The sequence below is a fragment of the Phyllobates terribilis genome, unplaced genomic scaffold, assembly GCF_046119375.1.
Source record: "Phyllobates terribilis strain yellow unplaced genomic scaffold, ASM4611937v1 Scaffold_10__3_contigs__length_209671492, whole genome shotgun sequence".
Classification (NCBI taxonomy): Eukaryota; Metazoa; Chordata; class Amphibia; order Anura; family Dendrobatidae; genus Phyllobates; species Phyllobates terribilis.
Window position 1 is genome coordinate 142164765 of NW_027362770.1, and position 26319 is coordinate 142191083.

Below are 26319 nucleotides of genomic sequence, written 5' to 3' on the forward strand. Positions count from 1 at the left end.
CATAACTGGAGATACTTTTTATCTTTTTTTTATCACAATAAATGGGCACTGAATCATATCCTTTTAAAGTGCATGAGCGTCAACAAGATATAGGGGCTTCCAAAATATAAAAAAAATTTGAAATAAGGCACATAAAGGGAAGCGTAAATGGATGCTACAAGCAGATAACTGATTGCATTTCTATTTAAAGGCTAATTGGAGCCATAGCAAAGGGAGTGTTACTATTATGCGTTGCCCAAGGAGTCCCGACACGTCCAAACCTGTCTACAGGATCTGAGGTTTTTTCTTTCCATAGACAGCGCTACTCTGTGGGCGGCTTCTGCTATTGCGGCACGTCCACTTTCAAGTGATTGAGGCTAAACTGCAGTAGCAAATGCATTACATGAACACAGGGGACAAGTTTCCGAAATAGTTTTTTTTGCCGATGATCGGCCGAACCAGCCTTCATTCTCGCTCATTGCACCATTTAAACATCAAATCATTGGCAGCCCATCCCTTCTTGTAAACTGGGATTGTGCTGCCAATAATATGGGAACGAACAATCATTTGGCTGCACAAAGAGAAGTTGACTGTATCTTTGCATTGTGTGTGCTACACTAAGCATGGAGAACAGAAAGAGGAGAAGAGCACTGTCTGAGGACTTGAGAACCAAAATTGTTGAACAATATCAAGGTTACAAGTCCATCTAATTGCAATAATTTTCTGGCAGAAATACTTCATCTTCTGGAACAATTTCAAGGGTGTCAACACTTTCAGCTAAGACTGTAAGAGACAGTTATTGGGGGCTCCTTTCTGATGGCCACTGGACATCTCAACCGATCAGTTCATTTTATTGTCAAATTTTCCGGCGTAAATCTGCCTTCACACTGTGATTCTTCTTTCAAGACGTTTTCACGCTTTGAAGTGGAATATTTCTTAAAGTTGTGACTTCATTATTTTCTCAAATTTTTCAGGGCTGAAAATTTATATGGTTTAAAAATGAGATTATAGTCTTGTAATCAGTTTTTTTTTTTTCCCTCCTCCCCTTCCTATAGCTTGGTATCCTGATAACAAGCAGGAGAGGGACTGGCCTGATTATGACGACTCTTCCAGTGTGAAAAGTGAAGGTACAGTCCGAGGTGGCTTCAGAGGAAGGGGCCGTGGACGGGGAAGAGGGAGAGGACGTGGTGGACGTGGGGGCACTCGGTGTAAGTCCTATTTTCATGTTTTGACTTACCACCAAAAGATTGTATACTGACCCTACAAGCATGTACAAGTCCCTGTAACTTATTGGTATTGTGTGCACTCTAATGGTGATGGCTGCTCTTTTAAAGACCCCCTTTTCTCTCCACAGCTCATTTTGACTACCAGTATGGGTACAGGAAATTTGAAGGTACCGACGGGCCCCGTGGTCCGAAATATTCCAGTAATATCACTTACTACTATGACAATATGAGCAGTTCAGAGCTGTACAGTGTCGACCAAGAGTTGCTGAAGGATTACATCAAGCGACAGATGTAAGTCGAATCTTCGGATAAATTTCTTCTTGGTTGAGCCTATATCAGTCTCTTTAATACAGGCGTTTTTTGGCACGATGCTACATATGTCTGACTTCGGTGCATTTGGTGGGGAGAGGGCGGTTGTTTACGAGGCAGGTGCCAGCCCTGTTATACAGCTAGCATCTGCCTCTGACCGTAACAATCGGAGCTAGCTACGAACGCCACTGCTTAGTCATTTACATGCTGCTGTCAGTCTGAGAATTTATTTAAGTCACTAAAATATTGAAAAAAAAAAACTATAAAAGTTTGACACAGCCGTCATCGTACTGATCTGAAGAATCGTGATGCCAAATGAATGGTGTCAAAACTGCAACACATTTTGCAAAAAAGTCCTCAATACAGCTCTGTTTACTGAAAAATAAGTGTTCTTTGGAAAACAATTTGATATATCCTTTCTGCGCTTTCTGTTTTTTAGAGAATATTACTTCAGTGTGGACAATCTACAGCGAGATTTCTTCCTGCGCAGAAAGATGGATTCTGAAGGGTTCTTGCCTATTGGGTTAATAGCGAGCTTTCATAGGGTGCAGGCTCTCACCACAGACATTGGGCTCATAATGAAGGTAGGACAGTTACTTTTCCTGTCGCCTGTGCGTGCCCCTCCCTCTTTCTCCCCGCTGTCGCCTGTGCGTGCCCCTCCCTCTTTCTCCCCGCTGTCGCCTGTGCGTGCCCCTCCCTCTTTCTCCCCGCTGTCGCCTGTGCGTGCCCCTCCCTCTTTCTCCCCGCTGTCGCCTGTGCGTGCCCCTCCCTCTTTCTCCCCGCTGTCGCCTGTGCGAGCCCCTCCCTCTTTCTCCCCGCTGTCGCCTGTGCGAGCCCCTCCCTCTTTCTCCCCGCTGTCGCCTGTGCGTGCCCCTCCCTCTTTCTCCCCGCTGTCGCCTGTGCGTGCCCCTCCCTCTTTCTCCCCGCTGTCGCCTGTGCGAGCCCCTCCCTCTTTCTCCCCGCTGTCGCCTGTGCGTGCCCCTCCCTCTTTCTCCCCGCTGTCGCCTGTGCGTGCCCCTCCCTCTTTCTCCCCGCTGTCGCCTGTGCGTGCCCCTCCCTCTTTCTCCCCGCTGTCGCCTGTGCGTGCCCCTCCCTCTTTCTCCCTGCTGTCGCCTGTGCGTGCCCCTCCCTCTTTCTCCCCGCTGTCGCCTGTGCGAGCCCCTCCCTCTTTCTCCCCGCTGTCGCCTGTGCGAGCCCCTCCCTCTTTCTCCCCGCTGTCGCCTGTGCGTGCCCCTCCCTCTTTCTCCCCGCTGTCGCCTGTGCGTGCCCCTCCCTCTTTCTCCCCGCTGTCGCCTGTGCGTGCCCCTCCCTCTTTCCCCCCCGCTGTCGCCTGTGTGCGCCCCTCTTTCCCCCCCGCTGTCGCCTGTGTGCGCCCCTCTTTCCCCCCCGCTGTCGCCTGTGTGCGCGCCCCTCTTCCCCCCCCCGCTGTCGCCTGTGTGCGCCCCTCTTCCCCCCCCCCCGCTGTCGCCTGTGTGCGCCCCTCTTCCCCCCCCCCCGCTGTCGCCTGTGTGCGCCCCTCTTCCCCCCCCCCGCTGTCGCCTGTGTGCGCCCCTCTTTCCCCCTCTTCCCCCCCCCCGCTGTCGCCTGTGTGCGCCCCTCTTCCCCCCCCCCCGCTGTCGCCTGTGCGCGCCCCTCTTTCTCTCCCCTCCGCTGTCGCCTGTGCGCGACCTTTCCGACCTTTGTCATGCATATCTTGATTGTTTTTTTAGGCGCTCAAAGACAGTAAAATCGTCGAAATAATTGACGAGAAAATCAGGCGAAAAGAGGATCCCATTGCTTGGCCTCTGCCTGGTCCTTCCCCGGCCGATGCTTCACAGACGGACTTCACCCAGCTCATCAACTGCCCGGAGTTTGTCCCCAGGCAGGGATACCAGAAGGAGACTGGTGAGCGGCCCTGAGTGCACATTAGGCCTCATCTATCTCATCTCATCTTTGTTGCCCATAGAAACCAATCAGCATTCAGCTTTCATTTCTAAAACTGCTCTGGAAGGATAAAAGCTGCACCGTGATTGGTTGCTATAGGCAACGAAGCCGCCTTAGACCGGTACGATAAATGAGGCCTGTATTAAATTATGAAGGTGCATCTCTATGAATTAAAGCTCTACATGACCCCATTTCTGTTTGCAGAATCTGCACCTGGCTCTCCCCGCACCTCCAGCCCCACTATGGCTACCAAAACCGAGGAAGTAAGTAACTTAAAGACTATGCCAAAGGGGCTTTCTGCCAGTTTACCAGACCTGGACTCTGAGAGCTGGATAGAGGTGAAGAAGAGGCCTCGGCCATCACCCGCCAGAGCAAAGGTTAGAAATTCAGGGGGAAAAAAAAACAAAAAAACGTCCCCTGGTACTGTAGATCATCACATTGATGTTTAGGTTGGTGGTACTACAACTCCAAGCATGCCCTAAAATGGTTGTGGACTACGGCTTTTAGGGATCTGTTCACACCCGCACTGATATTTTTGTTGAACCGCTTCGTTATAGAAAATGGTGGCGCTGGATCAGACTTGTGACTGATACCGGGTGGGAATCCCGTTAACTTTAATGGGGTCAATCATTTTACCAGACCGGCAGGTTTTGGGGCCTCGGTTTATCAAATCCCCTGCTAGTCCCTACTGTTCTGTTTACTGTAGCAGCTACATTCTGAACATCAATGTGACCGCTGCAGACGATCACACACAATTTATTATTTATGCCCGACACATTCCTTGTCTGTGGGGTTGTGTTCTTTCTGTTACCCAATTCTTTTTTCTCATTGACCCAGAAGCCAGAGGACGTGAAGCAGTCCCCCGCACCGCAGACGTCTCCCGCCCCAGTGACCACCCCAAAACCACCCAAAGAGCAAGACGAGCCCGAAGAGCTGGACTTCATGTTTGACGAGGAGATGGAACAGATGGACGGCAGGAAGAACACCTTCACCGACTGGTCGGACGAGGACTCTGATTATGAGATCGACGATCGGGATGTGAACAAAATCCTAATAGTAACCCAGACCCCACCGTCATTGCGCAAACATCCCGGGGGAGACCGCACCGGCAACCACACGTCCCGGGCAAAGATGAGCTCCGAATGGGCGAAGGTGATCAACGACGGTCTGTTCTACTACGAGCAGGACCTGTGGACGGAACAGTTCGAGCCGGAGTATTCACAGATCAAGGTGAGTGAGGGGGGCACCATCCAAATACCGAGGGTCTCCTTGAAGATTATTTAGTACAAAGCTTGCCATATTATAGTGTTTTTTTTTTTTGTTCATTCAGAAGACACTAAAAAAACTAAAAAGGTTGTGCAAGGCTTCTTCTACATTGGTTTGTTCCACACATAGCCTATACTTACGTGCATGTTATCTGGCGGCTATCTAATGGTTCCCTTTGCATCCGTCCAATCTAGGACATTTATGGCAAATATACAGCACCCACATCTGTCTTGAGAAAAGGGACCCCGTCTTGCTCTACCAGCAATGAAGCCAAGGCTGCCCCTTGCAAGTAAATGGAAAGGGCCCTAGGTCTAAAGGGGTATTCCCATCTACACAATCCTATCCCAATGTTTAGTATGTGTAAATAGTAATAATATTAGCAAATACCTGCAATTAGAAATGTAGTATAGTTCTCCTGATTCGCTATGTCACTTACCTCATGTGCAGGGCATTTCAGTAGGTTAGGTATCCTTGGTTACGATCACGCCATATAGTATTTTATTTATTTTACTCCCTTATATAGCGCCACAGCTCTTTACAGACATAATCTAGTTGTGATAGTTAGTTGCTAGTGGTCGTAACCATGGATATCTAACCTACTGCAATGCCCTGCACATGAGGTAAGTGACGTAGCGAATCAGAAGAACTATACTACATTTCTAATGGGAAGTATTTGCTAATATTATTATTACATATTGGGAATAGGGTCTTGGAGATGGGGAAAACCCCTTTTAAGTAGCAATCGCATAACCTGTCGCCAGACATAGTGTGTAGCAGAACAAGACTTCTAATTCCCCACAGAGCAGTCGTCGAACTACTGGAATTAGTATTTAAGCAATTTTCTATTCCGTTTTTGGGTACCTGCTCCAGGGTTGGAGTTTTACTTTCAAAGCCCAGGGCTAGTAGCTATTTGCTATGGCCAGTAAGCGGTGTAGCAGAGCTGTGATCGCTGTGTGAAGCGTTCTTGTCGTCGGTCACATGCGCTCAGCACTTTCTAGCTCCGTGGCCGTGTGACTTGTCAATGGGCACATTCTAGTCCTATTCAGCAGGATGTGACTAGTGGGCATGATCAGTTGGCACACGCTACATGGTCCTCGGTTCAGGAAGACTTTCCGGGGCACTTTTCACATATAATGTGTCCGGGCTTCAGTGGAAATCCTCTTAGCGGTGTTGGTCTCGTCACTAGATCTCGGACATCCTGAAGGTACTGCTAGATTTCTCCCACTTCTTATTAATGACGTGCTCCACTCCTTTTTTCTTTTGCCTTATGTTCCCATCTAATGTTCCTTTTGGAGAATGGCTGACGTTTTAGCGGTTCGGAAGTTAGGACCACCCTTCATTTGGGCTCGAAAAATGCTGCAATATATTTTCCTATACTATGGAATAGTCACAGCTCGTGCGTTGGGATGAATGGGAGCGATGTAGACCTGAAAGTCATGGCTCCTGTAGGTTATATAAGACCTCGGAAATTTAATTGGGGCCGGCCGCGGTCCGCTTGTGGGGATCCCTACAAAGTGCAATCTCCTTGATACAGTACACCCCACTCTGTGCCCCCAGTATAAACCTACATCTTTTCTCATTGCAGCAAGAGGTGGAGAACTTCAAAAAGGTGAATATGATCAGTCGGGAGCAGTTCGACACGTTAACCCCAGAACCCCCTGTCGATCCAAATCAGGAAGTTCCACCTGGCCCTCCAAGATTCCAGCAAGGTATTCATTAACCCATTGCTAAAAGTATGAAGTGTTTTTTGTCCCTTATTTATGGACCCCTTACAACTTATTTAGCTAAAACTTCATGTAGTGCATTTCTCTATCGTCTCCACTAGAGGGCATCAGACTTATATAATTTTGTCCTGCAATGCTGGTAATGGCCAGTAGGTGGGGTGGGGGCTATATATATTTTTTTTTTTTACTTTTAAATAGTAAAGTGAATTATTTAAAGGGGAACGTCGACATTTTATTTTTTTTTGCTTTTGTTATTAACCTACAGTTCCCACAGATGCCTTGGCTAACAAGCTGTTTGGTGTACCCGAACCCTCCACAATTGCCCGTTCCCTACCGACCACAGTCCCTGAATCTCCGAATTACCGCAACGCCCGGACGCCACGCACCCCACGGACGCCCCGGTTGAAAGATCCCACACTTACTCCTCGGTTTTACCCGGTTGTGAAGGAGGGCAGGACGATCGATGCCAAGGTGAGATTTTAGGAACTTTGAATCATTGCTGTGTTTTTCCTAGACTGAACTTTCCCCTTTTATTAAGAGTGAATCCCATTTATCACCTATCCGTAGGTAATAAATGTAAAATTGCTGGGATCCCAAGAACAGGAATCCTGTGTTTCCTATGTGAATTAAGTGGTCATGTGCATCTGTGGGGGGGGTCCCAACAGTTCATCCTGAGAGATCACACATTTATCACCCATCTATAGATGATAAATGTTCATGGATCATTCCTTTAAGGGCCACGTTCACTTTTCTCCTTGCGCCATTTAATTTTTCACAGTAAGTAGTTGAAGGCACCCTGCAACAGCTAGAGACCTCTGTGGTCACTTGAAACCTAGTGGCATGGGGCAGAGGAGATTTTAAAGGGGGGGTCTTCCTTATGGGAGTCATGATAAATGGTGATCATATTCTAGCATAAGTGGGGGACACCCTAATATGACGATTGTCCGTTAATACTTCTGAAAATGTTTTTAGACGCCACGGAAGAGAAAAACGCGCCACAGCTCTAACCCACCCATGGAATGCCATGTTGGGTGGGTGATGGATTCAAGGGAACATCGACCACGAACTGCCTCTGTCAGGTAAGCTACGATCTTATAGGAGACCCCAGCAGGTGCTTGGGGTGGGGGGCTGCCATGTTTGGAGGTCTGTCTATACATTAATCTCACATGTGACTTCTTTTTTTGTTCTTTCCCTCCTGTAGCTCCAACGCCAGTCCCTCTGAGGTTGCTCCAGCTTTGGGCAACTACGGATGTACACCTCAGTCTTTGCCAAAGTTCCAGCATCCTTCTCACGAGCTGTTGAAAGAGAACGGCTTCACACAACACGTTTACCACAAGTACCGCCGACGTTGCCTTAATGGTGAGGAGGGAGCCATCAAAATTGAGATGTCTCTATTAGGGATGAGCGGAACAGTGGAAGTTTGGGTTCAGTCGAACTTTAGTCCAAAAATCTGCTCGGGTACCAGAACTTAACCCCAAACTCCCTTTAAGTCAATGGGAACCCAAACTTTGGTGTTGTAAAATGGTCGTAGTAATGGCTAGGGGGCTGCAAAAGGAAGCAACATGAGGGTAACAGCAGTACATTTGCCCTGCAAACAAATGTGGATAGGGAAATGACTTAAAATAACAGAGAATAAAAAAAAATATATTAATTTTGAACCAGGAGGCGGAGGTCCAAGTGGAGCAGTTTGTTGCGTGCGTAGTTTACTGTACTTGTTAATAAATTAAAAAAATGACATGGAGTCCCCTCTACTTTTAATAGCCAGCCAAGGGAAAGCAGACAGCTGTGAGGGAGCCTTGTGATGCTGGGAAGGGGCCAATATCCATGGCCCTTCCCAGCCTTTTATTATCAGCCCATTTGCCTTAGCTGGTTATTAAAAATAGGGGGAGACCAACATAATTTTTTTTTCCAGGTCCACCCATTTTTAATAAACCAAACAGCTAGGGCCTGATATTAATAGGCTGGAAGGTCCATGGATATAAGCCCAGCTCACAACTGTCTGCTTTCCCTTGGCTGGTTATTTGAAATATGAGGGAATCCACTTTATTTTTTATTTATTGTATACTGTCCCTACGCTAATCACAGCACAATGGCGGCACAACCCGTGATCCGGCGTTTATGCAAGCCGGGTCACGTGTTGCGCTGGGCAATCACAGCCATGCCAATACTTGGCATGGTTGTGATGGCTCCTGAAGTGCCCACAGCTTAAAAGCTTGTTGATTGGCTGTGCTGTAGCCTTTCAACAAACTTTATTCGGCATTGAACATTAAAAGGGTCCTGTACAAACCCCGAGCTTTACCATTCTGGTATGCTCATGCTTAATCTCTATAAATTTTTGGATTGTGAACTTCTGGGGACAATTTTTATTTATTTATTTTTTTTTAACTTAAGTGCATGTATTTGAGGCTAAAAATCATTTTTGCAATTGGGTTTCTTTAAAAATTTTGCACCATTTGACTTTCCCTGCAAAGCAATCAACTGAGACAGATAAAAGATCTCCCAACTCTCCCACAAAACGGAATGAGCTCGCTGATGGATTCTCGGTTAACTCATTCTTCAGCCAACAATAACTGTACAAAATTTTTATTGAAACCCATGTACAAAAATTATTTTTTTAGTACATGCATTTAAGTGAAAAATAAAGAAAATTGTCCTGAAGGACATACTTTATAACCATCTGCCATTTTAGAATTTTTTTTTTTTTATTTTATTTTTTTCCTCATTTTTTTTTTTAACTTTTTCTCCCAGAGAGGAAACGGCTAGGCATTGGCCAGTCCCAAGAGATGAACACGCTCTTCCGTTTCTGGTCTTTCTTCCTTCGGGATCACTTCAACAAGAAGATGTATGAAGAATTCCGGCAGCTTGCTGTGGAGGATGGAAAGGAAGGCTACAGGTCAGAGGCGGCTTCTTGGGCGCAGTTTTCGCAGTTTTTTGGGCTGTGGGCCATTCCCGCATTAACCTTTTTTTTTTCTCTGCGTTCAGGTATGGCTTGGAGTGCCTTTTCCGATATTATAGCTATGGCCTGGAGAAGAAGTTCCGAGTGGACATATTCCGGGACTTCCAGGAAGAGACCAGGAGGGACTATGAGACCGGTGCGTAATATGATGTATACTGCTGCTGTCACCTTTATCTTGGTCCTGGGGTAATCTGTTGTTTTTTTTTTTCCTCTTTAAAGGTCAACTGTATGGACTTGAGAAATTTTGGGCCTTTTTGAAATATTCCAAAGCCAAAAACCTGGATATCGATCCAAAGTTGCAGGAATACCTGAGCAAATTCCGCCGGCTAGAGGATTTCCGAGTAGATGTAAGTCATTCTGGCTGTAAGACTAGATTGATTTTTAAGGGTATAGTAGAACAGAGCCGGCAGTAGAACAGAGCCGGCAGTAACCAGAGCTAGCTTTGATTTCTGCTGTTTAACGACTTAAATAGTGCTGTTCATCTCTTAACTGCAACATAAAGTGGAGCTATTGCGTTACGTGACTGTTATGGTGCCTACCAGGACACAATGGTGGGGTGCGGATGGCAACCAAAATCTTTGTCCTCCCTTAAAAAGCAAAACATTTTACGTACCCTTAAATTGTATCGCTAAAAGCTGCAAATCCCAACACAAAAAACAAGCCCCCACACAGGTCCAAAAAAAGGAGAATAAAAAATGTACCGCTCTTAGTAAATGGCAACACAGGTTGGTAAGTTGCTTTTGTTTTTCAGTCATTAAAGTAATAAAAAAAAAAAACAAGTTTGGTATCGCCGTAATCGTACGTCCTTTTACCACATGAGGAATGCTGAAAATATGTAACCCAAAAACAATGGCGGAAATACAATCTTTCTATATTCATCATTTCACCACACTTGGATTTTTTTTCCCTTTTTTCAGAACATTATATGTAGTAAAGTGAATGGTGTCAATTAAACTACAACTTGTCTTGTAAAAATTAAAGAAAATATGTCAGCAGGTTTTATGTAATCTGAGATTATGTAGGGGAAGAGAGCCTGATTCCAGCAGTGTCGCTTAGTAAGCTGTGTGTTTTTGTTTCATTAACATCAGTGTTTTATCAGCAGAAGATTATCACTACAGGACTAGGTGGCTCATGCCTCCTAGTCAGCTGCTCTGTGTAACCCCACCTCCCCCTTTGATTGGCACTTTTTTGTCAATGTACAGTGTACGCAGCCAATCGGTGATGTGGACGGGTTTATACATGACTCTGTTAGTTCTGCATTAGAAAAACTCTATCAAAATGACAGCAAGCTGTGATACATCGCTGGAATCGGGGTCTCTGCTACTACAACATGCTGCTCTTAGATTACATATCAAAAACTTGCTGGCAGATTCCCTTTTTAAGCTCTCATATTACATAGCAAAAACTTGCTGGCAGATTCCCTTTTAAGCTCTCATATTACATAGCAAAAACTTGCTGGCAGATTCCCTTTTAAGCTCTCATATTACATAGCAAAAACTTGCTGGCAGATTCCCTTTTAAGCTCTCATATTACTTAGCAAAAACTTGCTGGCAGATTCCCTTTTAAGCTCTCATATTACTTAGCAAAAACTTGCTGGCAGATTCCCTTTTAAGCTCTCATATTACATAGCAAAAACTTGCTGGCAGATTCCCTTTTAAGCTTTCATATTACATAGCAAAAACTTGCTGGCAGATTCCCTTTTAAGCTCTCATATTACATAGCAAAAACTTGCTGGCAGATTCCCTTTTAAGCTCTCATATTACTTAGCAAAAACTTGCTGGCAGATTCCCTTTTAAGCTTTCGTATTAAAAAAAAAAATAGTTCTTAGAAGAAGGGGAGAATAAAACGAAAATTGGTTGTAAGGGGTTACATTTTATCATAATCCTTGTCTAATGTGATTTTTCACCCATTTATTTTCAGCCACCAATGGGAGAGGATGCGGGCTCCAGGAGACGCCCCTCGCTGTCAGCAGGTGAAGGTAGGAGAAGGTATCCCTCACAGTCTTCCAGCAAAGGATCAGGTCACCAGTCATCCAATAACACAACCCGGGAGGACGCCAAAGGCCAAAGCCAACCCTCATCCGCCACCATGGATTCCGGCACGTCAGGAGGAGGAAATTAGGAAAGAAGCTCGGAAAGAATGATGGGTTTTTTTGAGGGGTGGGGTTGAACATGTGGGAGATTCCCTGGCGGTGGGTGGGAATGTATGGGCCTCCACTTCCTACAATAATCAGAGACTCCATGTTTTGGAGAAAACAGACTGATAACCGTGGCTTTCCTGCAAGGGTGGCGGATGCTTATCCCAAAAGAAGAAAATTTTTAGTTTGCTTAGGGATATAAAATTTTTAGTTTTTTTTTTTTCTTTTCTTTTTCTTTAAAAAGCAGGAACCTGGAAGAAGGGGCTTGTGTTGGGAGGGAAAGAATTTTTTTTTTTTTTCTTCTAAATTATTGAAACGCTGCCCTCCCTCTGAACAGGGGACTGCCTGGGTGGCAAAACAAGTGCAGGCCTCATCTCTGCTCTTGATTGCTAAATGGGCTACCAGAAGTTTGCTGTTACGGGCTTCAAAAAGGACAAGAGAAAAAAAAAACGTTGCTTTGAAGCCCACCTATTGACGCGGAGGATCTAACATACATCCTCCAGGTGATGCTGTATCTCTTGGCTTCATTTCATCCTACAGCAAAAATCATCAAAAAAATATATATATATGAAAAATCATCTGCACACAGCTCATCGCTTTCACGACAGCCCTGCTTTTTCTTTTTTTTTTTTTCTTTTCAAAGATATATATATATTTTTATTTGTTCTTTTTTGTTTTTGTTTTATTGTTACTTCAGACTGTGAAAGAGAAAAAAAAAACTACAAAAAACTTTACTAGCAAATGGCTGCATAAGAAAAAAAGGAAAAAAAAACTTAAAAAAAACTTTACAAAACAAAAAAAAAAAACTGCCTTCACTTTTCCCTTTTAAAAAAAATAATTTTAAGCGATTTGATTAAACGGAGTAAAAAAAAAAAAAAAAGTTGCCTTATTGTAACCTTGAAACTGGCAGTGAGCTGCCTTTTTTTTTTTTGGTCCCACCACCACCTCCTCCTCCTCCGCAAGATTGGTCCCACCACCTCCTCCTCCTCCGCAAGAATTGAAGCAAAGACTGCAGAGTGGTTTGACGACGCGTGGCAACTATTTCACCCCATCTTCTCATCACTGCCGCCTGTCCACCCTAAACGTACCCACAGAATTGTTAGTGGGTATTTTTTACGGGACTGTTTGTCACTCAGTGCAGAGAATGACTGTCGCCCCTTCCTCCCCTTCCTGGCAAGTATTGTATTATGGTAATTGGCGTGTGTACATACGTGTGTATATCATTTCCTATATACCCATGTATACATGCATACGCACTACGAGGGCTGGCTGTTGTGCATCTGCTGTGTCTTTTAGGCTTATGATTCTACCAAATGTTGGGAAAAAAGTCCTGGTCCTCCAGGTCTACGATGATCCTTAAGCAAAAAAAAAAATAATAATTTTTTTTTACCATATCACTGCCGCATCGTCATCATCTTGGCTTTCTTAGATTTCTTGGTTCCTCAAATTTGACGGCTGCTTCTCGAAAAAAGGGGTTGTCGTAGCGCAGCCCCAAAATGGTGCAGAATCTCCTTTTTGTATATTTTAGGCTCGGGCCGAAAACTGCCGTTCCAAACAATGTGAACTGACATTTCATGCAATATGGGGTCCGGTGGGGGGTCGGTCGTGGCAAGCAATCAGGGCAACCTTAAGAAAAAGGCCACCTGACAAAAGGCGACAACGTGGTCCTCGCATTACTGTATCCGCATGTGGCACATCACTCAATGGTCCTGTGCATTTATCTTTGATCCCGATCAGGATGGGGGGTGGGTGGTAAGCAATTTTTTGTGGGTTTAATCGTTGACCCGACCTTGGTGGTTTTTTTGGGGTATTCATTGCTGCTCATTTATGGATTTCGGCCCGCCGTCCCCCTTCCACTTCCTTTCCAATTCAGTATCGCATTGAGAGGTCATCATTTCCTTAACTTAATTTTTTTTTTGGTACTCCCCACCGAGTTTCTCGCTGCACACTGTCTATAATTATGCAATAGGGTTTCATTGCATAAAATAATTTTAGGGCTGGATCCTTAAGGAAATATGTAATTGCTGGTGACTTAAAAGGAAGTGAATGGTTCCCATTGTATAACCTGGAAAAAAAATAACCTTTGCTGGTGTCTGGGTACCAGCATTTCCCTACTTTTCTAGTAGAGTGGTCTTCTCTTTTCTTTTGTAGAGTATGGGTGACCCCCTTGAAGACATCTTGATGGTGCTTTAAGACAACTTCTCAATACCTCCTCCTCCTTTTCATATTTATGCTACGGATAGGGGAAATTGTAGCCCAATTTCTTTTTTTTTTTTGGGAGGGTGGAGGGGTTACAGAGGAGGGGGTATTTGTGTGCTAAAAAAAAAAACCTATATCTTCTATTATGTATAGATATATTATATACAATTATCAGTCATGACTACATGGTTACATCCTTACCTGACCTACAGTTTTATAGTTGACTAGATGTCCAGGTTTTGTTTTTTTTCCGGGATGGTGAGGGGGTTGTTAAGTTTGTTTTTTTTCCTGTTGTTAAAATTATTTACTATTCAAGAAACTTAAAAGAAAACACAATTTCCAAATTTGTCGCACCTTATGCAAGTTAATTGATTATTCTAGTACCGGTTGAAGTTTACCGGTAGCGAGCTACCTAGTGCCAGCACAGGGAAGTCTTTTATAACCATGGCCCACTTTTGAGCTGCTTCCACAAAGCACCAATTGGTGCATTATTAGTATTCTTGTGGCATTTTTGGCTTCACCCCCCCCCCCCCCCCCCCCCCCCAATTTAGGTTTTTTTTTAGGGAGCACACACTACTGTGTTCTAGATTTCACAACTTTTCCTTAAGGCATCAATCACTTGACTTTCCAGAACCTATAATCAGGTTAAGGCATGGTCATAATCTCCCAATTACCTTTTCCTCCATCCACCCCACCCCTGTGCAATCATATGCCCACCTCCCAAAATTCCAGAACACATTTTGCAAAGATTTGACTTAACTCCATGCAAGCTGCTTTCCCCTCAACATGGAATGCTACAAGTACATAATCTTGCCCTCCCCTCCCCCACCCACCCGTTATACTCCAATAAATCATTAAAGAACAGACAAATTAAAACTAAAAAATACACACAAAGTAAAAAAAAATTGTAAAATACTTGAATGAGCGCTTGTATTATAACATTAATATTATTCAGAGTATCCATTCTTATTGCGTTTATGATTTGCTTATAGCTGTGCTTTAGTCATGGTAATTTGTGGTAATTCTTTTTCCTTTTTAATACAAAAAAAAATGTATAAAAATAAAAACCTTTAAAAGACCAAATAATGAGTGTTAATTATTTTTGCCTTTTTGGTATTCATACACCAGCGATGGACCATAATGTTACAACCATGGCGGGCACAGAATTGCTTACCTTGTTCGTCTGATTCCCCCTGCAACTGTCCCTAGCAGAGCTTAGATTTTTACAGCTCTAGTTGAGTATAAAGTATATTATCAATACTTCCCCATATATACATATGTGTGTGTACAGTGGGGAAAATAGGTATTTGATACACTGCTGATTTTGCACGTTTTCCCACCTACAAAGAATAGAGGTCTGTAATTTTTATCATAGGTACACTTCATCCTTGAGAGACAGAATCGAAAAATAAAAAACAGAATCACATTGTATGATTTTTAAATAAATTGCATTTTATTGTTTGAAATAAGTATTTGATCACCTACCAACCACCAACCAGCAAGAATTCTGTCTCTCACAGACATGTTAGTTTTTCTTTAAGAAAACCTCCTACTCTGCACTCATTACCTGTATTTAATTGCACCTTTTTGAACTCGTTGCCTGTATAAAAGACACCTGTCCACACACACTCAATGAATCACACTCCAACCTCTCCACCATGGCCAAGACCAAAGAGCTTTCGAAGGACCAGGCAAAAAATTGTAGACATGCACGAGGCTGGGATGGGCTACAGGACGGTAGGCAAAAAGCTTGGTGAGATGGCAACAACTGTTGGCACAATTATTAGAAAATGGACGCTGTCAGTCTTCCTCGGTCTGAGGCTCCATGCAAGATCTCGCCTCGTGGGGTAAGGATTGTTCTCAGAAAGGTCAGGAATCATCCCAGAACTACATGGGAGGACCTGGTCGATGATCTGAAGAGAGCTGGGACCACAGTCTCAAACATTACCGTTAGTAACACACTATGCCATCATGGATTAAAATCCTGCAAGGCACGCAAGGTCCCCCTGCTCACATCAGCACATGTCCAGGCCCGTTTGAAGTTCACCAATAACAATCTGGATGGTCCAGAGGAGAAGGTCATGTGGTCAGTTGAGACCGAAATAGAACGTTTTGGTAACAATTCCACTCGCCATGTTTGGAGGAAGAAGGATGAGTACAACCCCAAGAACACCATCCCAACCGTGAAGCATGGTGGGGGAAACCTCATACTTTGGGGGTGCTTTTCTGCAAAGGGGACAGGAAGACTGCACTGTATTGAAGGGAGGATGGAAGGGGTCATGTATCGTCAGATTTTGGCCAATAACCTCCTTCCCTCCGTAAGAGGGAAGATCGGTTGTGGCTGGGTTTTCCAGCATGACAATGACCTGAAACAGACAGGGCAACTAAGGAGTGGCTCTGTAAGAAGTATTTCAAGGTCTTGGAGTAGCCTAGCCAGTCTCCAGACCTGAACCCGATAGAAAATCTTTGGAGGGAGCTGAAACTCAATGTTGCCCAGCGACAGCCCCCAAATCTGAAAGATCTGTATGGAGGACCGGCCAAAATCCCTGCTTCAGTGTGTGCAAACTTGGTCAAGAACTACTGGAAACGTCTGATCTCTGTAATTACAAAGGTTTCTGTACCAAATAATAACTTCTGTTTTTCTATTGTATCAAATACTTATTTTCTCTACTGTATATACACTGCTCAAAAAATAAAGGGAATACTCAACACATCCTAGATCGGAATGAATGAAATATTCTCATTGAATACTTTGTTCTGTACAAAGTTGAATGTGCTGACAACAAAATCACACAAAAATCATCAATGGAAATCAAATTTATTAACCAATGGAGGCCTGGATTTGGAGTCACCCCCAAAATTAAAGTGGAAAAACCACACTACAGGCTGATCCAACTTTGATGTAGTGTCCTTAAAACAAGTCAAAATGAGGCTCAGTATTGTGTGTGGCCTCCACGTGCCTGTATGACCTCCCTACAACGCCTGGGCATGCTCCTGATGAGGTTGCGGATGGTCTCCTGTGGGATCTCCTCCCAGACCTGGACTAAAGCATCCGCCAACTCCTGGACAATCTGTGGTGCAACATGACGGTGGATGGAGCGAGACATGATGTCCCAGTTGTGCTCAATTGGATTCAGGTCTGGGGAATGGGCGGGCCAGTCCATAGCTTCAATGCCTTCACCTTGCAGGAACTGCTGACACACTCCAGCCACATGAGGTCTGGCATTGTCCTGCATTAGGAGGAATCCAGGGCCAACTGCACCAGCATATGGTCTCACAAGGGATCTGAGGATCTCATCTCGGTACCTAATGGCAGTCAGGCTACCTCTGGCGAGCACATGGAGGGCTGTGCGGCCCTCCAAAGAAATGCCACCCCACACCATTACTGACCCACTGCCAAACCAGTCATGCTGAAGGATGTTGCAGGCAGCAGATCGCTCTCCACGGCGTCTCCAGACTCTGTCACGTCTGTCACATGTGCTCAGTGTGAACCTGCTTTCATCTGTGAAGAGCACAGGGCGCCAGTGGCGACTTTGCCAATCCTGGTGTTCTGTGGCAAATGCCAAGTGTCCTGCACGGTGTTGGGCTGTGAGCACAACCCACATCTGTGGATGTCGGGCCCTCATACCACCCTCATGGAGTCGGTTTCTAACCGTTTGTGCAGACACATGCACATTTGTGGCCTGCTGGAGGTCATTTTGCAGGGCTCTGGCAGTGCTCCTCCTGTTCCTCCTTGCACAAAGGCGGAGGTAGCGGTCCTGCTGCTGGGTTGTTGCCCTCCTACGGCCCACTCCACGTCTGTCTCATGCTACCACGAGTGTGAAAGCACAACCAAGATTCAAAAGTGACCAAAACATCAGCCAGAAAGCATTGGTACTGAGATGTGGTCTGTGGTCCCCACCTGCAGAACCACTCCTTTATTGAGGGTGTCTTGATAATTGCCAATAATTTCCATCTATTGTCTACTCCATTTGCACAACAGCATGTGAAATTGATTGTCAATCAGTGTTGCTTCCTAAGTGGACAGTTTGATTTCACAGAAGTTTGATCTACTTGGAGTTATATTCTGTTGTTTAAGTGTTCCCTTTATTTTTTTGAGCAGTGTATATGGGTGACCAGCAACCCAATGGCTTGATACTGTCAAGATTTATTGAAATTTATTGAATGGGAAAATTTTGCCAAGCCGCTTGTAAAAACAAGCAAGTTTGGAATTTGGCTCTTATTTAACACTAGATTGTGGCCCGATTCTAACGCATCGGGTATTCTAGAATAGGTATGCGGCCGCCCGCGACCAATCAGCAGAGCGTTGTTTAAATTTGGCGCCAATCTCGCTGATTGGTCACGGTCAGCCGGCGGCCGCAACCAATTAGCAGAGCGGTGTTTAAATTTGGCTGGCGGCTGGCGGTCGTGACCTATCAGCAGAGCGTTGTTTAAATTTTGTGCCAAAATCGCTGATTGGTCGCGGCAGGAGGCTACGACCAATCAGCATCGTATTAGTGAGGACCGGGGCTGCCTGTGTGGCTACTTCCGCTGCGAGAAGCCGGGAGATGAGCGGCTGCTCGCAGCAGAAGTATCCCAACCGGCGGCGCTGCTCCCCGTTCCTCCGTTGACACTTGCTGTCGGGAGATCAGCGGGCCAAGCCGCTGATCTCCCGACGTTAGCCGCATGGAGGTCAGCGGCGCCGCCTGTCGGGGTACTTGTGCTGCCAGCAGCGGGGAGATGAGCGGCTAGCCCCGGTCATCTCCCTGCTGCATCGCCGCTGACCTTCGTCCGGCAGATGAGCCGCTAACGGCCGCCATCTTTTTCTGAAATCCCGCGTTGCTGATTAGCCGCGGCCGGACCAATCAGCGACGCGGGATTTCTTGGACAGACAGACAGAAAGACAGACAGACGGGATAAGACGATTTTATATATATATAGATACTCTTCGTTCTCAAGAATGGGTTGTTAATGCTGTTGTGCACAACTCTGTGCCTGGGTTACCGACCACCCCTACAGTGTTCAAGACATGGCCCGTTTCCTAGGCAAAGCGGAAGCACTGGATCCGGTCAGCTTTGGTGTCCTTGAGCTCCTCTGATTCTACAGAGGCAAAGCTTCTTTTGCTTGCAGCATTGGAAAGCCCATAAATCGGGAGCGCAGCCCTCTCCCTTCCTTGCTAACCAGAGAGGCTGGAGAGCAGTGCGCTCCTGAAGACCACCCCTTTTAAAAAAATTACAAAAAGAAAAAGTGCCATTTGGCTTGCAGACCATAATATAGTTGGAACATATCATTACCTAAATAAGTGCCTGGTTCTCTCCAACCCAGAGGAGTGGGGGTGATACCACTAGAATTTAAAGAAATCGGACTCAGGGATTCCTGTAGATGCATGATCAGGAGTGGCAAATAGCACCTCATGTCTACACTGTGTTCCAAATTATTATGCAAATAATATTTTCTCAGATTTTCCCAAATTACCTATATGAATTGCAGTCATTGTAATTTTCCAGTCAAATAACTATTAGAGTACAATTGAAAGGTTTTTGTACAAACTGCCTATGATAACAGTATATTTTTTAAAAAATAAAAACCTCAAGCTGCACTCAAAATGCATGTCCCAAATTATTATGCACAGCAGAGTTTTCAACCTTTTCATTTTAATAAAGAACAAAACAATGGTCATTTTTGAAATTATAAGCATTAGCAGGTTATTACAAGCTGAAATCAAACAGTTTTCAACTCAAAACTTTATTCTAGGTGATGTTACATTTGCACATAGGACCCCTTGTTCGAAAGGAGCTTCTGAACTCTCTCGTCCATTGAATTTGTCAGGTTTTGGATGGTTTCTGCTTCAATTGTTTTGCATGAGGACAGAATACCCTCCCAGAGCTGTTGCTTAGATGTGAAATGCCTCCCGCCATCATAGACACTCCTTTTGATGATGCTCCAGAGGTTCTCAATGGGGTTGAGGTCAGGGGAGCATGGGGGCCACACCATAAGTTTGTCCCCTTTTATGCCCATAGCAGCCAGAGATGCAGATGTGTTATGTGCAGCATGAGACGGGGCATTATCATGCATGAAAATGATCTTGCTGCGGAATGCACGGTTCTTCTTGAACCATGGAAGGAAGTGCTGTTTGAGAAACTCAACATACATTATGGAGTTCATCTTTACCCCTTCAGGGATCCTAAAAGGGCCGACAATCTCTCTTCCCATGATTCCAGCCCAAAACATTACTCCACCTCCTCCTTGTTAGCGCCGTAGCGGTTTTTGCATGGGGTGTCCATCAACCAGCCATCCTCCACTCCATCCATCTGGACCATCGAGATCATTTCATGCATGATAATGCCCCGTCTTATGCTGCACATAACACATCTGCATCTCTGGCTGCTATGGGCATAAAAGGGGACAAACTTATGGTGTGGCCCCCATGCTCCCCTGACCTCAACCCCATTGAGAACCTCTGGAGCATCATCAAAAGGAGTGTCTATGATGGCGGGAGGCAGTTCACATCTAAGCAACAGCTCTGGGAGGGTATTCTGTCCTCATGCAAAACAATTGAAGCAGAAACCATCCAAAACCTGACAAATTCAATGGACGAGAGAGTTCAGAAGCTCCTTTCGAACAAGGGGTCCTATGTGCAAATGTAACATCACCTAGAATAAAGTTTTGAGTTGAAAACTGTTTGATTTCAGTTTGTAATAACCTGCTAATGCTTATAATTTCAAAAATGACCATTTTTTTGTTCTTTATTAAAATGAAAAGGTTGAAAACTCTGCTGTGCATAATAATTTGGAACATGCATTTTGAGTGCAGCTTGAGTGTTTTTTATTTTTTAAAAAATATACTGTTATCATAGGCAGTTTATACAAAAACCTTTCAATTGTACTCTAATAGTTATTTGACTGGAAAATTACAATGACTGCAATTCATATAGGTAATTTGGGAAAATCTGAGAAAATATTATTTGCATAATAATTTGGAACACTGTAATGGAAGTGTCCAGAGGGTAGTTTAGCACGTGCATAGTTTGAAGGGCGAGACAAAGATATTCGGACATGTCAGAGGTGAGTGATTCCAGTTGTGGTTCTGATACACTAGAGATTTGAGAGTCTGGCCAGACGGCCAATTCCCAGTGCTGTGTGATGTCAGGTCCAAAATCTTACCCAAGAAGGGTAGAGAACTAGTCTAGAGGTGTCTTTAAATTGTACGCACATTCTTTTTAATGGTACCAGTTTACCCAACTATGCTGTAGACAACAAATGATTGGGGAGAAAAGACTTCCATGGTCACATATTACTTCTCAACACCTTAGAAGAAAAGGAGATTGTCCATAAAAGCTACCACTACACTTCCCAAGGGAACTCCTACTGGAAATTTCTTGTCCCTGACACAAAAAGGGTTCCTGGCAAAATGAGGTTGGGGACAACCCTGTCATTTGCCATGCAAAAAAAAATAAACTTGGAAGAGAAATAGCCATTTGCTTCCACCATGGCTGATGGTGGGGGGTGTGTGAAGGCTTCTTTACCACCTCTTTATGTTGCTAACAAGTTTAATTTGCTGAAATGTTTAAAAAATGAGATCACAATTGACAGATTTCTCTTCATATTTTGGAAATGGAATATGAGTCGGGCTGAGGTAGTTGCATGATAGAATTAATTCCTATTCATGAGCCTTACATAGGGGCTGGAAGACCATCTGATTTCAATGGATGTATTGTAGAAATGGTATTTGTCTAGAGGAGTCAATTTTTGAGTATAGTTTAAGATCAGAATTTAACAAGGATGTGCGGTGAAAACTTCATCCTTCCCTTCTCTAAGGCTGGTTTCACAACCAAAGTACAGACCGATATGTACTGACAAACCACGGGTCTCCTGACCAGACCTTTACTTTGCCTAGAAGGCTGTTGAGGTCGGGTTAGGACACTCCTGACCAGTTTGTACTCACTAACCATTAAGCCTATTGGGGTTGGAGGGATATCTCCATTTTTAACTTATGCTATTCTTCCACTCTCTGCAGTGATTCTGCAGCTCTGGATTTGCCAGCTTGAATTGTGAGTGCTAATTTTTTAAGAACTATAAACAAACCCAATTTTGGAGGCCTTGTCCCTTTCTTCTCCCTGAACCTAAACCCTGGACACTGGGGCCGAGTCTGATGATACATCTTACTGCGGCCGTGCACAGAAAACCTTTTAGGTAGTGCTGCTTTCACGACTCGGTGAAGAATGGCCATATTGTTCAGGTGCAGGTTGGGGGGGGGTTCATACCGGACAGTTTGTACCCGATGCTAATCGCCTAACACGGCCCACTCCCGAAAATCTTGTGCAATGGTCAGAGTTCCCGGGGGAAGTCCGGGAGAGGAGAAAGAAATTTTTCAGCTCAACAATAAGGGAACCGCACTATGGAATAAAGTTCGGGTTGGGTACCAGAACCCAAACTTCCACTGGTCTGTTCATCTCTATTCAGGAGGTTTACCCCTTTTTTTTTTTTCTGGGAACCTTTAGACATTTACAGCTCGCGGGGCAAACAGATTTTTGGACCCTGGAATAGTGTCAGTGTTGTAAACCAGATGAGGGCAGTGAGAACTTCCTTGGCCATCCATCAAATATTGGCACTATGGATGTTTCTTGTGAATATTAAGCCTTTATGATGTTGCGGCACGATACGTATAATGACATTGAGAGGGCTAGTAACCACAAGAGGTAGCAATGATGTCAAAATTTAGGTGCCTGCCTAGAAAATTCCCACAAGCCTGGAAGCGAAGTTCCAAGATGTATACGGGACTAAGGTCCTGCTAATCTTTTTTGCTCGACTCTAGTTCCAGGTCCATCTGCAAGTATGGTTTACATGGTGTGGAGTATTTTTTAAAAAAAAAATTTCTTGCCCAGGGTGTGCTTTTACTTTTAGAAATTAGTGGAAACCCAACAAAGAGAAATTTATCAGATGTAGTCGAGGGGTTGGACATGATGACTCTAACATTCTATGAATTCATAGTCACCTCTGATAGGGAATGACTTCTGCTGGAGGGTCATGGGACAATCTCACCATGGTGGATGATAATATTCGGAAGATGGACAGATATGGAAACCACACTGTGGTTTGTCCTGCTGAAACTTTGAACTTCGAATCGCGTTGACAAACCGCATTTTTGGTCGCCAATTATCTTCCATCCTTGGTCTACGGGCGGTGCAGAATTGGCCCTTTCGTTCCATTTTAGATCTGGAAATAGCAGACAACTGGCTATAGACAGTATATTAAGGCTGTGGCGATTTTAACCTGGCCAAAGATTGCTAGGTGGCACTGCTACAAGTACATGGGGCCCCAGTGCGACCCCTTGGGTTCTGCAGTTTGCGAGCAAGTTGACAAAAAAATACAACTTTTGTATGATTTTTGTAAACTCTGCTTTTTTCAGTTGCAGTATTTTTGGGGTCACAATGCAACTCCATTCACTAGTATTGAGATGTAAGCAATCTTTGGTCACCACATGGGTTGCATGGCCGTATAACCATAGCCCAAGTGATTTAATATGTCTCCATAGATTCCAAAATGTCTGACTGTGATTGATAACATCTGGAAACTTATATAGGAGTTATGTGGCTCTGGAGCAGAAATATGAATCAGACGAAGAGAGGAACAACATTTATGAGCAAATTTGGGCACGTCGATGTCTCCATCAATGGCCGTAACAAGAACGGACTCTTCACATGTTTTATAAATGATAAAGTTTACTTCTCTAATCTGGGATAATGCTCGGCATCCAGTCATACTGCAAAAACATATTCTGATAATTTAATATCTGTACATTGGTTAGCAGTTAAATTAAAAGAAAATAAAAAATGATTGCGCACAATACATTCAATTATAAGCAAGATTTCGGAAGTAGTCTACCAGGAGAGCCGTCTTTGGCCAACTTTGGGCTACATTCACCAACTTTGACACGAATAATGTTAGATACTTGGGTCAAAATAGACTTTCTAGAACAGTGGTCGCCTACCCGTGGGAGTTGTAGTTTTACAATAGCTGGAGAGACACCGGTTGGAGTTTTTAGCACTGGCAATAAAGCTCAAATGCTTATTTGAATGGACCTATGTCCACAGCCGGGTTTTTCTTTGGATCCCATCCTGGCTACAGTTGGAAAGAGGTCCCAATAATATCACAATCCCAATGTGTGACCCAAGCCAAACTCCCCAATTAAATTAAAACACTTCGGTATTTATTTTGGACACTTTTGCCTACAGAACAATAATACATTTCCAAAGTTGGTAAAAGACAGTCCATGAGGATGTCACTCTGATTTCTTGGGCAGATCAGGAATGCTTTGGGTCAGAGGAGTAAAATTCAGTAGTAAAATGTGCCTGTCGTAGGCCTTAGTTTGCTTGAATATCAGATCTGTGCCGTGTAGTCTGTCGAAAACTCCTAGTACTCCATAGCACTGGTTAAATCTAAAGGATAAAGAGACGAAAATATACAAAATTATTAGTCTTAAACTTCACGTAAAGTCTTGCTGGTTTATAAGTTAAAGGGGCTGTACCTGGCACCAAGTTTGGAAGTTATTACCCTATCTACGTATCGGATAAAGTAACGTCCCGATTCCTGGGAGTCGAGAACCGAGGCTCTGAAAAGCCTCGTGAAAGGAGCGATGGTCGATCTATTCATCCTTAGGGTGCAGTCAGACGGTCGTATAAATCGGACAGAGATTGGACTGGCCGGCGGCGGGTCTCCTGACCCAAATGTAACAGCTTGATATATTTCTATGCGACTGTCACGCTCGGGTCGGGAGAGCCGCCGGCCAGTCCGAGCATTACGGTCCAATATATACGCCCGTTTGACGGGCACCCTTAATGGGAGTGCAAAAATGGCTGAATGCTTGGTTATCTCTGGAGGTCCCATAAGTAAATTTAGGCTGAAAGTGCTCTGGGCGGAACGGAGCACTTTCACTGCCTCGGCTCCATTCTTATCCTAATTCCGCACTTCACTAGGTGATTGACATGCTGTAGCAATGCAGAATAACTGTCAATCACCTAGAGGAGGGCGGAGCTGGGAGCAGCTCCTCCCTCCTTTAGGCTAGAGCACTTCCAGTATCCTTAGCATATTACTTCTAAAGTAAACGCCTCTACAACAGAGAATAATTATTTTTAATGCAGGTATGGATTAACTTGTGTTCTTACATCGAATTGGTTTGGGTGGTGGAAATTGCTGAAAGATTCTATGGATACCTTTGACATAGAAGAAGTATTACTATGTTAGTGCAATTTTATGTTTCAGTCTCGCAATCTTCATTCATTTTCAGACTCCTGATATGTCATCTGCAACCTGATCCAAGTTCAGATTTTTTTACCTGGAGCATCTCTCTCAGTAATGTAGGCTGGCTGTGAGGTTTGTGTATATCATGTGTGCTGCTGCTTTCACTGCTCATATATCAGCACAGCTTCTATCCTGCACTTGTTTCCTCTTTCTTCCTTTTCTATAGGTAATTTTCTCTGTCCTCCAGGACTATACATGCTTTCTCCCCTTTCTATAGGTCTGTGTAAAACACCCTTTCTCTCCCTCCTGTTATTTCTAACACTGCAAGAAGGGAGAGGGGGAGCAGAGAGCCATCAAGAGCAGGAGCGCTGAAGCATTTGGTTCAGGTTTGCAAAAGCTTGATAAATGACTTAGACACTGTAGCAGCAAAATTATGGAATTTTTTTTTTAAGGATGACTAATTAAAAACTTTGCATTTAGGAAGGAAATGAATTATAAAATGGTTCATTGCTTTGATTTTCAACTTACTTGAGATGATGAAAGTCATGGAACTCAGGGGAAGGCAGGAAGGGTAGATGGTAGCCGCAATGTGATATGGTGGTGGTAATCAGGGCAAGACAAAACCATAGCATGATGGTAGCTACATGGGATCCCATCATCATCGGTCCGGCCATGGATGGTAACATGTTGGAAAACTGCAGTTTTAAAAAAGAATATTTAATTTGGAGAGCACAAGAGAAGTGATGACTGTTAGGCTACGTGCACATCTCATTTTTCTCTACATCTGATATGTCCATAGGCACCATGTCCCCAGTGTACGCCGTAAGTAGGTCCATTTGGCAAATGCTGGGCTGCCGTTGGCATTCCTTTTTTTATTGTATAGGAAAGTAGTCATTTATTTTTTTGCAGTGGCAGTCTATAGGTATCATCTTTTTTTTTTTGCAGTAGGAGCCTATAGGTGTAGTAATTTTTTTGCTGCATAACTCTATAGGTATCATTTTTTTTGCAGTGGGATCCTAAAGGTGTAGTCATGTTTTGCAGAGGGAGCATACAGGTGCAGTAATGTTTTTTGCTGTTAGTCTATAGGGGTAATCATTTTTTTTTTGCAGGGGGAGCCTATACGTATAGTCATTTTTTAATTTTTTTTTTGCAGTGGGATTCTACAGGTTTACTAATTTTTTGCAGTGGGAGCCTACAGGTGTAGTAATTTTTTTGCTGAGTTAGTCTATAGGTATCCTCTTTTTTTGCAGTGGGAGCCTAAGGCTATGTGCCCATGATGCAGAATTGAAGCGGAAATTTTCCACAGCGTTTCTGAATGTCTTTGCCAGTAAAATCGCATGCGGATTTTACACGCGTTTTTACATGCAGATTTGACTTGCGT

General features: G+C 44.2%; 2 protein-coding genes across 10 annotated transcripts in view; one reads left to right on the top strand and one right to left on the bottom strand.

Moving 5' to 3' along the window:
* LARP1 (La ribonucleoprotein 1, translational regulator) overlaps positions 1-14805 on the top strand; it is a 53897-nt gene extending 39092 nt beyond the window's left edge. For 6 of the 9 annotated variants that reach the window (XM_073649854.1, XM_073649862.1, XM_073649861.1 and 3 more), the window contains 14 exons: positions 1035-1187; positions 1334-1496; positions 1954-2098; positions 3224-3398; positions 3642-3814; positions 4275-4667; positions 6289-6412; positions 6693-6898; positions 7400-7506; positions 7629-7786; positions 9176-9320; positions 9410-9519; positions 9603-9730; positions 11304-14805. In XM_073649854.1, coding sequence (XP_073505955.1) covers positions 1035-1187; positions 1334-1496; positions 1954-2098; positions 3224-3398; positions 3642-3814; positions 4275-4667; positions 6289-6412; positions 6693-6898; positions 7400-7506; positions 7629-7786; positions 9176-9320; positions 9410-9519; positions 9603-9730; positions 11304-11504 — 2381 coding nt within the window. In that variant the 3' untranslated portion in view covers positions 11505-14805. The remainder of the gene's footprint in view (positions 1-1034; positions 1188-1333; positions 1497-1953; positions 2099-3223; positions 3399-3641; positions 3815-4274; positions 4668-6288; positions 6413-6692; positions 6899-7399; positions 7507-7628; positions 7787-9175; positions 9321-9409; positions 9520-9602; positions 9731-11303) is intronic. The other 3 variants (XM_073649857.1, XM_073649856.1, XM_073649859.1) reach the window with 3 other exon arrangements.
* An 8596-nt stretch (positions 14806-23401) lies between these two features.
* The window catches only part of FAXDC2 (fatty acid hydroxylase domain containing 2), a 36329-nt gene continuing 33411 nt past the window's right edge, over positions 23402-26319 (bottom strand). Inside the window, exons 8-9 of the mRNA XM_073649864.1 lie at positions 25467-25633; positions 23402-24136 (exon numbers count right to left, since the gene is read on the bottom strand). Of these exons, the coding sequence (XP_073505965.1) occupies positions 23980-24136; positions 25467-25633 (324 nt within the window). The 3' untranslated portion in view covers positions 23402-23979. The remainder of the gene's footprint in view (positions 24137-25466; positions 25634-26319) is intronic.